This window comes from Mandrillus leucophaeus, unplaced genomic scaffold, assembly GCF_000951045.1.
Source record: "Mandrillus leucophaeus isolate KB7577 unplaced genomic scaffold, Mleu.le_1.0 Scaffold216, whole genome shotgun sequence".
NCBI classification, from domain to species: Eukaryota; Metazoa; Chordata; class Mammalia; order Primates; family Cercopithecidae; genus Mandrillus; species Mandrillus leucophaeus.
In genome coordinates, this window is record NW_012102210.1 from 2,837,277 (window position 1) to 2,848,268 (window position 10,992).

Consider the following 10,992-nt stretch of genomic DNA (forward strand, 5'->3'; position numbering starts at 1 on the left):
TGCCTCAGCCTCCTGAGTAGCTGGGACTCCAGGTACATGCCACCATGCCCAGCTAATTTTTTTATTGTTTGTAGAGATGGGGGTCTTGCTACATTGCCTAGGTTAGTTAGGCTCCTGGTCTCAAGTGATCTTCCCACCTTGGCTTTCTAAAGTGCTGGAATTACAGGTATGACCCACTGCACCTGGCTAAATATTGTTTATTTTAAGTAGCAGAATATAGGGAGTCAAAAGTAACAGGATGAAGATAAGGGTTATCTCCCTGAGAAGTCAATTTGTTAGTTAATCAAGGGTGTCAAAATGCAATACGCAAGATTAGTGGTAGGGTAAAAGATGCCCAAGACTCAGAAAATTAATCTTGTCCTATTGTCTTGGGTATAAACCACCCATTTCTGCAGTCAGTAGCTTCTGGGGAAGTCCCAAGAATCTTCAGTTTGAGGTCTTCCAACAGAATGGAATGTCCGGTCGCCAGGAGAAAATGATGCATGTCTTTTTAGTTGTGTAATAGGAATCCAAGGATCAATGTCTTGTAGTTTTACTGCTGGGTCAGTTGTTGACAGTACCTGACAATTTTTTTTTTTTTTTTTTTTTTTTTTTTTTTTTTGCATTGAGGCTCAAGGGAAATTGTTTACTAATGCTTTTTCAGAAGACCAGATCTCTAACTTCAGAGGCTGCTTAGGTGGGTGCTTAAAGAATGCAGCTTCTAACTGCTGTTGATAAAGCAGGAGTTCTCTTATAAGTCCCCTGCAGCAATTAGTGATAGCAGCTTATATTAGTAGTATCTAGTAGTGGAAGTAATTCACAAATACATGAGGAAGCTTGTTATTAACTCAGGAGATAACTTATGGGTCTTAGAATGGATTGACCTGTTGTCACGAAGGCAAATAGAAGTACTTTGGGCTTCGGAAATTAGAGAGCTTTGAAAACTATTTTTTAGAATTCTATTAGTTCTCTTTATCTTTCCTGAAATTTGTGGATGCAAAAAGATAGCAGAGTTTCTAAAAAGGTAAAACTTTACAGAGTTATTTAATATCAGTGAAATGTGTGTCCTCTTACTGGAGATAAACATTGAGATTTCACATTCAGAAATACAAAATTAAGCAATTTTTTTCTACCATTACAGTAATAGGTCTCCAGCAAGGAGAACCCCTAAACCCCTTAAGAATAAATAATAACCCTAATGTACTCATAGTCCATTTAGAAGTGTTCAACAGAACTCCAAGACTGGGCACCAGTTCTTATTCTATCTTTATAGTTTTGCCAGGATTGGGTCATTGACAGGTAGGTAAGATATGCCTCCTTGGCAATAACTCTAAAATTGCCCCACCAACATTGGTTCAGCATCATTATCAATGTATCTCTTCTATTGTGGGTAATACTATGAAGACTTTTTGCTGGACTCCACTTTAATTATGGGTATTTCCTTAGGTAACAGTGAAGCATCTCAAGATTATTATTATTATTTTTAAAATTTTAATTTAAAAATTTTCCCCATAGGTTATTGGGGTACTGGTGGTGTTTGGTTACATGGCATCTCAAGATACTTTAATTTGCCATTCATTTTTTAGAGGTTCCTGAAGCGGTCAGGAAATCTTTGTTTTTAAAGAACTCCAAAATCATTGTCGAACCACCAAAACATATGTACTATCCGTATAAATATTTGCGCTGTTACCCTTTATCAGCTGGTTGGTCTAGGCCAGGGCAATTCCTACACTAACAGAGGACCTGGGATGGCATGCTGAGTCAGCCACTTACTAGGTAAGAAACTTTGGGCAAATTAATTTTTTGAGCCTCAGATTCTTCATACATGAAATAGTAATACTTATCTCACAGAACCGTGAGTATCTAATGAGTTATTGTACAATAACCAACTTATCACTAAGTCCTTCATATTATTTCCTTTAATTATCACACCCATCCTATGCGATGGCCTATTATCATCGTTATGGAGACACAAAGTCACATCGCTTTAAGCGGTGATGCCAGGATTCACACTCCGATCTTTCTGATGCCCGTGCCCAGTTCTTAATCTAACAACCCGTGACACTTTTCCACGGTTACGTTGAAGCGCCCACCATATAGCCTGACACTAGGAGGTACTCAACCTTTAAAACTTTATAATTTGCATGTGTGATTATAACGGGTACGTCCTAGAGTTTGATCTCTTCTCTGTGCAGGGGCTAAAACTCCACCCCAGCCGAGAACTACCCTGTCCTCGCGCGGGGCCCTCTGCGCCCCCGGGAAGCACCCAGTCCCGGTTTATTGTGAGCTTACAGTACAGTTCGCAAGGTCCCGGCGGGTGACGGCGGCGAGGCGGCGGCGTCGCCTGTCGCAAATCTCCGCCCTGGGGCCTTCCCGCCGGGCCCCGCGCGGCGTCCCTAGCAACGCGCGCGCGGTCTCCCGGCCCCGCCCAGGCGGGCGGCACTGCGCCTACGCTGGGCCACAACCGCCAGTCAGGTCTCTCCCCATCCCCTCCCTCCCCCCTCCCTCCTCCTCCTCTGCCGCCCAGAGCGAGACACCAACATGGAGCCCGAGGATCTGCCATGGCCGGGCGAGCTGGAGGAGGAGGAGGAGGAGGAGGAGGAGGAGAAGGAGGAGGAGGCTACAGCGGCTGCGGCGGAGGCAGCGGCGGCGGCGACGAACTTGGACGACGTCGTGGTGGTGGAGGAGGTGCAGGAAGAGGCTGGGCGGGAGTTGGACTCCGACTCTCACTACGGGCACCAGCATCTGGAAAGTACAGACGACGAGGAGGACGAGGAGGACGAGGAGGCCAAGGCCTGGCTGCAGGCGCACCCCGGCAGGATTTTGCCTCTGCCATCGCCTCCGAGGCACCGCTACTCGGAGGGCGAGCGTACCTCCCTGGAGAAGGTGAGGCGGGCCGGGGAGGACTGTGGAGCCGCGGCGAGTGGAGGGTGGAGGCTGGGTCCCGAGCGCTCCGCCCTTCCGCCGGTCACGCAGCTTGACGGAGAAAACGCGCGCGGCTGAGGCTAGTAGGCGGCCCCAACTCCAGCCTAGGTGTCCGCAGGCTGCTCCGCGTCTCCAAGGCTTTGTGGCAAAGACTTCTCGTTTCCTCCCCCTCGGTGGGTCTTGGGCCTTTTGAACTCCCACAGACGTTCAGGGGAGTCTGCATTCCCCGTGAGTGGGGGTGAGAAACGCTGAGAGAGGACCGCGGGTGTGTCGAGCCCTGAAGGAGGGAAAAGGCGGTGTAGGAGCGGAGCGAGAGGTTGCCTGGGGAGCATCTTGTTGGGGAGACAGTGAACAGATTAGCTTGACTGAATTGCAGGACTGCCCTGAGGGAGCAGTGTGGATAATGTACACCGCGCGATCACTTAGTCTGGAGAGGCTCCCCGCAGGTTTTCCTCCTCTGGACAATCATTTGTAGCAATAAAGGGGTTCCCCAGCCGATAGGAGGGGCTTGGAATGCTAGAGGCTTGTGATGTGGCTCCCAACAGTCTGGAAAACTAGAAAGCGCAGATAATGCACAATGAAGAAAGCCGATTTCATGGTAGGCCCCCCGAAGATCATTCTGAAAATAACTCTCCAATTTATTTACTGCCCTTACCCTCTTTTTTAACTTACTGCTTTTCGAGGAGCAAGACCTGCCCTGTTCAGTACAGTAGCCACTAGCCACGTGTGGCTTTTTATATCTTAATTAAAGAGAAAACTATTACAGTTTTGAATAAGAGTTAAAAATAAATAAAATGAAAAATTCCATGCGTCTGTTCTTAGCACTTTTCAAGTATTCAGCAACCACACTAGGCTAGTGGCTACCACATTGGACAGAGCAGATAATGGAACAGTTCCATCATCACAGACAGTGAAGGTGTAGAGTTTTGTCACTAATGAACAGTAGTTGTTTTGTCTGGTGAATATAACAGCGGGTACTTAATTCATTGAACTTGTATTATTAGGATTCACCATGTGCCACACATTGTGCTGGGTGCTAAGGAAACCTTGGTGAACCCAGACATTTTTGGTCTCTGCCTTCCTCGTGTTCATGGCCTAGACAGGGAGGCAGACAGATTTCAGATGATCATATAGATGAAAGTAAAGCTAGTATGTGCTAATATTCTATGAAAGCATAAAGTAAGATAATCTGGCCGTGTCAGTGAAGCTGGGAAAGCCTTGAGGAGGTTATGCTAGAGCTGACATCTGAAGACAGTTTAAGGTTAATCAGGCAAAGGGGAGGGAAAGAGCCCTCTAGTTGAGGGAAAAACACATGAAAAGATACTGTTGGTGAGAGAGAGCATGGCATTTTCCAGGACCCAGAAGCCAATGTGGTTTGAGCACAGACTGCAAGGCTTTGTGTGCTATGCCAAGGATTTAGGGGCTTTATCTCTGGAGCTTTGGGAAGTTGACAAAAATATTTGAAAGGAGGAGATGTATGATAAGATAGGTGTTTCAGAAAGATCAGGTGTATAGCAGAGTGCAGAACAGCTGTGATAGCAAGGTGGGATGGGGAGCAGTAGTCATAGGTCAAGGGCATAAATTAGGAGACCACTGCAGCATTTCCAGGCAAAAGATGATGAAATTTTGGAATAGGGAAGTGTTGGTGAATACAGGGAAAAGTGGACTGATTTGAGAGATATTTAAGAGGCAAAATTATCATACATAATAACGGATGGGATGTGAAAGGTGAAGTAGCCAGGTGTTAGGTTGTTGTTTGAATGGTTGTGCCAATATTAAGATATGGCCAGATTTTTGGTGGGGGTGGTGGCTGTGAGTAGGTGTTGGAATTGGTTGGGTGGATCTTAAGATTATGAGTTTGGTTTTGAAGACTGAAGGAGAAGTCTGGGCTAGAGATTCCAAGTTGTAAGTCATCTACATAGAAACCATAATTAAAGCCACACTTGTTGACTAGGTCTCCTAACTTTTATTTTGTCCTGTGACTTCTTGCTTGAATAACTACTAATATTCAAATCTTTATCTTGAAACCTAGAGGAGGAGTTTTTTAAACAAAATTTTAATTTAATTTAATTTTAGATTTGGGGGTACATATGCGCGTAATTAACATGGATATACTGCGTAATGGTTAGGTTTGGACTTCTAGTGAATCTCTCACCCAAATAGTGAACATTGTACCTGATAGGTAATTTTTCATCTCTTTTCTCCTCCTTCTGGAGCCCCCAGTGTCTGTTTATTTTCATCTTTATGTCTGTGTGTACTTATTGTACCCATTCTATCTTTATGTCTCTGTATATGCATTGTACCCACTTGTCTTATCAGTGAGAGCATGTGGTATTTGATTTTCTGTTTCTGAATTATTTCACTTGATAAATAGCCTTCGGGCTCCATTCATGTTGCTGCAAAGAACAGGATTTCATTCTGTTTATGGCTGCATAATATTCAATGATGTATATTAATACATACTACATTTTCTTTATCCATTCAGTTGTTGATGGACACTTAGGTTGATTTCATGACTTTGCTATTGTGAACGGTGCTGTGATAAACATATGAGCACAGACTTTTTTTTTTTTTTTTTTTTAATGGAGTCTAGCTGGTCTAGAACACCTGGGCTCAAGTGATACTCAGCCTTGGCTTCCCAAAGTGCTGGGACTGCAGTTGTAGCCACTGTGCCTGGCTTAGATGTCTTTTTGATGAAATGATTTATTTTCTTTTGGATAGATACCCAGTAGTAGGATTGCTGGGTCAAATGGTAGTTGTTTTGAATTCTTCAAGAAATCTCCATACTGCTTTCCATAGGAGTTGAACAGCTTACATTTCCAACAACAGTGTATACCTGTTTCCTTTTCTTCTCATCCTTGCCAACATCTGTTTTTTGACTTTTTAATAATAGCCATTCTGACTGGTGTGAATGGTATCTCATTGTGATTTTAATTTGCATTTCTCTGATGCTTAGTGATGTTGAGCATTTTTTTCATGTTTTTTGGCCGCTCGTATGTCTTCTTTTGAGAAGTGTCTGTTCAATCTTTTGCCCGATTTTTAGTAGGTTTTTTTTTTTTTTCACGTTGTTTTGTTTGAGTTCCTTATAGATAGATGCTGGATATTAGACCTTTGTCAGATGCATAGTTTGCAGATATTTTCTCCCATCCTGTAGGTTGTCTGTTTACTCTGTTGGTAGTTTATTTTGCTGTGCAGAAGCTCTTCAGTTTAAGTTCCATTTGCCTGTTTCTATTTTTGTTGCATTTGCTTTTTAGGTCTTAATCATAAACTTTTTTTCTGAGTATTCTTTAGGATTATTATAGTTTTGGGCCTTATATTTAAGTCTTTAATCCATCTTGAGTTAATCTTTGCATATGGTGAGAGATAGGGACCTAGAGGAGGAATTTTTAAGCTAACCCTCTTTTACATACAGCCAATGTGAGAAAATTATTATCCTGTTTAATAATGAGCTATCTTTTTTTTTCCCCTCCCGAGACGAAGTCTTGCTCTGTCACCCAGGCTGGAGTGCAGCATCACGATCTTGGCTCACTGTAATCTCTGCCTCCCAGGTTCAAGCAGTTCTCCTGCCTCAGCCTCCCAAGTAGCTGGGATTACAGGCATCCACCACCATGCCTGGCTAATTTTTGTATTTTTAGTAGAGATGGGCTTTCACCATGTTGGCTAGGCTGGTCTTGAACTCCTGACCTGTGATCTGCCTGCCTCAGCCTCCCAAAGTGTTGGGATTAGAGGAGCCACTGTGCCTGGCCACTAATAGTGAGCTATCTATGGGTAATAGAAAATCTTACTTCTGAGAGTCCAGAGTATTTTTTTCCTCCCCACAGTTTTTTCTTTCCCCTGAGAGAAATTAGGTATTTTCTTATTTACCTGAGAGAATATATGATAATATATAGAATATATAGGTGATTTTCTGTGTTAAAGGTAGATTTACGATGATACAATGAGTATTCAGATACGTTTTCCTTTAGTTCACTGGCATATTGAAACTTACTGGCATAGGTTGGAAAGTGTTTTAAGGAGAAAATGCTTAGTATGTTTCTTGCTAGAAATTTATGAACTATGAAATTTTTAGATGTGTTGTATAACATCTAATGCTGTGTATTTAGAGGATGAGATCAAATAATAGGAAACATTAATTTCATCCAGTTTACTCTCAAGTTAAATGACAAAACTTTGTTACTCAATTTACTCTTATATCTCACTAGATAAAAAGGGAGTTATAGTGGTGTTATGTAAGGCAGTGATTAAGTTTGTAGTCCTGTTACTGAGACTGAGTTAAGCTATGATACTGTTTAAATTTGAAGCAAAATATGACCAGTCTTACAGCTAAGTCTTTTTAAGAGGGCAGTGATTCAGAGCCTCATGTTGTTTTTATGCTGGTTCTACAGACCATTCAAACACTTCTTATAATTCCTCAACCTGAATTTCTGAGTTGTGCTCGGGAAGATAATTCAGTTCTCTGGGTTGGTATCACTAGAAATTCTTGGTCTCTAACTTTTAATTGGGTCATCAGCAGTGCTTGGAAATATTTTTTTTTTTTTTTTTTTTTTAAGATAGAGTCTCTCGCTCTTGTCACCAGGCTGGAGTGGCAGTGGCGTGATCTTGGCTAACTGCAACCTCCGCCTCTCGGGTTCAAGTGATTCTCCTGCCTCAGCCTCCCCAGTAGCTGGGACTACAGATGCGCGCCACCATGCTCAGCTAATTTTTGTATTTTTAGTAGAGACGAGGTTTCACCATGTTGGCCAGGATGGTCTCAATCTCTTGACCTCAGGTTATCCACACGCCTCGGCCTCCCAAAGTGCTGGGATTACAGGCGTGATGAGCCACTGCACCCGGCCCAACAGTGCTTGGAAATCTTTTTAGTTTCCTCTCTGTCAGCTTCTTTCCCCATCTTCCCTCTTAACCTCTGTCTCCCACCCAGAGTTCAACATCCCCCCATCAGCAGGTTACAGTTTCAAAGGAGAGAACACAGGCTGAACCTCTTCCGTTTCTGCTCCCCATCTCCAAATTCATCTACATTGCACAATTTATTTTTTTAACCTATTCATATGCATTTTATTATTAATATTAATCCTGTTTTGTGTTCCTAGGATAAAAACTATTTAGTCGTAGTGTGCTTTTCTCTTGAGGAACTGCTAGATTTTATTTGCAGATATTTGATAATGGTTTTAAATGTTTTTCTTTTTGTTTTTTGTTTTCTTGGCCAGTATTTATCAAATTTGACATCAATATTATGCCATTTTCATAAAAGGTACTTGGATGATTTTTGTTTTTCTGGAACAGTGTAAGTACAAAGGAATTTTTCTTTCTTGTATGTTTGAAAGATATCACCATTTAAACTATCTCTGGATTCCTTTCAGGGTTGTAGTATATATATGTTCTCTTTTCTTGGGTTAATTTTGGTAATTTTCCTAGGAAATCATTCTTTTCAGTAAGGGTTTCTAGTTAATTTTAATGGAGTGCCACACAGTATTCTTTATTTTTTCATTTGCCTCTGTGGTTATTTTCACTTCTCACTCCCAATTTTGTGTAATTATGCTTTATTTTTCTCCTGATTTGACTAGGTAGGGGTTTATTTAATTTATTTTTCATTCAAGGACACAGCTCTTGATTTAAGTTTAATTCTGTTGCTGTTTATTTTTTTAATTATTAAAAATTAATTAATTTTGATAATAAGTTCAGTTTTCATCTTTTACTATTTCCTTAGGTTTACTTTGAGGTGTGTGTGTGTGTGTATTTCCTTGTGTTGAGTGCTTAATTGACTTCCTTAAAAACATTTTAATAGCTTTTTTGAGATATCATTCACATACTGTACAATTCACCCTTAATTTAAACTGCACAATTCAGCCATTTTCAGTATATTCATAGATATGTGCCATCATGATCACGGTCAATTTTAGAACATTTTATCACTGCTAAAAGAAACCCCATACACTTTAGCTAATATCCCCCATCTTCCATTCCCCGTATGCAACTATTAATCTACCTTCTGTCTATAGATTTATCTATTTTGGGCATTTCATATAAGTGGAATAATATGTCGTTTTTTTGTGACTGGGCTTCTTTCACTTAGCTTAATGGTTTCAGGATTCACCTGTGATGTGGCATGTATCAGCACTTCATTACTTTGTATGTCCGAATAGTATTTTATTATGTGGATATGTGATACTTTGTATATCCATTCATTAGTTGATGGACCTTTTTTTCCCTACTTTTTGTCTATTATGTATAATGCTACTGTAGACATTCTTATATAAGTGTATGTGTGGACATATGGATTCATTTCTCTTGGATGTATATCTAGGAGTAGAATTTTTGGGACATATGGAATTCTGTTAACCTTTTAAGGACCTGCCAGATTGTTTTCCAAAGTGGCATTCCTATTACCAGTGTATGAGAGTTACATTTTCTCCACATCCTTATCAGCACTTGTTATTACCTGACTTTTTTGTAGTTTTGATTTGCATTTCCCTTGTGGTTCGTGCATCTTTTCATGTGCTTCTTGGCCATTTGTGCGTCTTCTTTGAAGAAATAGCTATTCAGGTCTTTTGCCCATTCTTTAATTGGGTTATTTGTGTTTTTACTATTGAATTGTGAGAATTCTTTATGTATATTATTTATATATATGCATATTACATATATAATCCCTTATCAATCAAGGGATTGACAAGATACAGTCCCTTGACAAATATGAGGTCATGAAGACCTACTATGTTTTGAGATTTTATAGTATTGCTATTACATGTAGGTCTTTGATCCATTTTGAGTTACTTTTTGTGTATGATGTGAAGAAAGGGTTCAAACTTTATTCTTTTGTGACTATCGAGCACTGTGTTTTTTTAAAATTTTATTTATGTAAATTTATAGAGTTCAAGTATAATTTTGTTACATTGATATATTGCATAGTGGTGAAGTCAGGGCTTTTAGTGTCTCCGTCACTGGAGTAGCCTATGTTTACTCATTAAGTAATTTCTCTTCATCCACCCCACTCTCACACTCCCCACCCTTGCAATATTCTATTCTCTGTCATTCCATACTCTCCTTCCAGGTGTACGTATTATTTAGCTCCCACTTGGAAGAATAGGCAGTTTGTCTTTTTGCAGCACCATTTGTTATAGAGGCTCTTCTTTTCCCCATTGATTTGTCTTATTATCCTTGTAGAAAATCAATTAGCCATAGATATATGGGTTTATTTCTGGATTCCCAATTCTATTTCATCTATCTATATGCCCACCTTATGCTAGGAGACACTTTTTTTTTTTTTTTTCCCCTGAGACAGGTGTCTCTTTGTTGTCCAGGCTGGAGTGCATGCAGTGGTGCAATCTTGGCTCACTGCAGCCTCCACCTCCTAGGCTCAAGTGGACCTCCTATCTCGCCTACCAAGTAGCTGGAACTACAGGCACATGCCACCATGCCTAGCTAATTTTTGTAGTTTTTGTAGAGATGGAATCTTACCATGTTGCCCAGGCTGGTCTCAAACTATTGGGTTAAAGCCGTCTGTCTACCTCGGCCTCTCAATGTGTTGGGATTACAGGTGTGAGCCACCATGCCTGACTAGGAGACACTCTTTTGATTCATATTGCTTTATAGTAAGTTTTGAAATGGGGGAGTTCTCCAACTTTGCTTTCGTTTTTCAAGATATTTTAGTCATTCTGGAGCCTCTTGCAATTCCATATGAATTTTAGATTAGCTTGTCAATTTCTACAAAGAAGCCAGCTAATATTTTGATAGAGATTGTGATGAATCTGTAGATCAATTTGGGAGTATTGTCATCTTGATGTTAAATCATCTGGTCCTTTTTTTTTTTTTGAGATGGAATCTTGCCCAGGCTGGAGAGCAGTGGTGCGATCTCAGCTCACTGAAACCTTTGCCTCCTGGGTTCAAGCAGTTCTCTTGCCTCAGCCTCCAGTAGCTGGGATTACAGGTGCGCACTACCACGCCTGGCTTATTTTTTTATTTTTGGTAGAGATGGGGTTTCACAGTGTTGGCCAGGCTGGTCTCGAACTCCTGACCTCAAGCGATCCACCTGCCTTGGCCTCTCAAAGTGCTGGGATTGCAGGCATGAGCCACTGTGCCTGGCCTAATCATCTG

General features: G+C 41.1%; 1 protein-coding gene across 1 annotated transcript in view; it reads left to right on the top strand.

Annotated features, from left to right (window-relative positions):
- Positions 1 to 2,415: 2,415 nt before the first annotated feature.
- The window catches only part of ALMS1 (Alstrom syndrome protein 1), a 249,438-nt gene continuing 240,861 nt past the window's right edge, over positions 2,416 to 10,992 (top strand). The window contains exon 1 of the mRNA XM_011980691.1: positions 2,416 to 2,865. Within this exon, the coding sequence (XP_011836081.1) occupies positions 2,521 to 2,865 (345 nt within the window). The 5' untranslated portion in view covers positions 2,416 to 2,520. The remainder of the gene's footprint in view (positions 2,866 to 10,992) is intronic.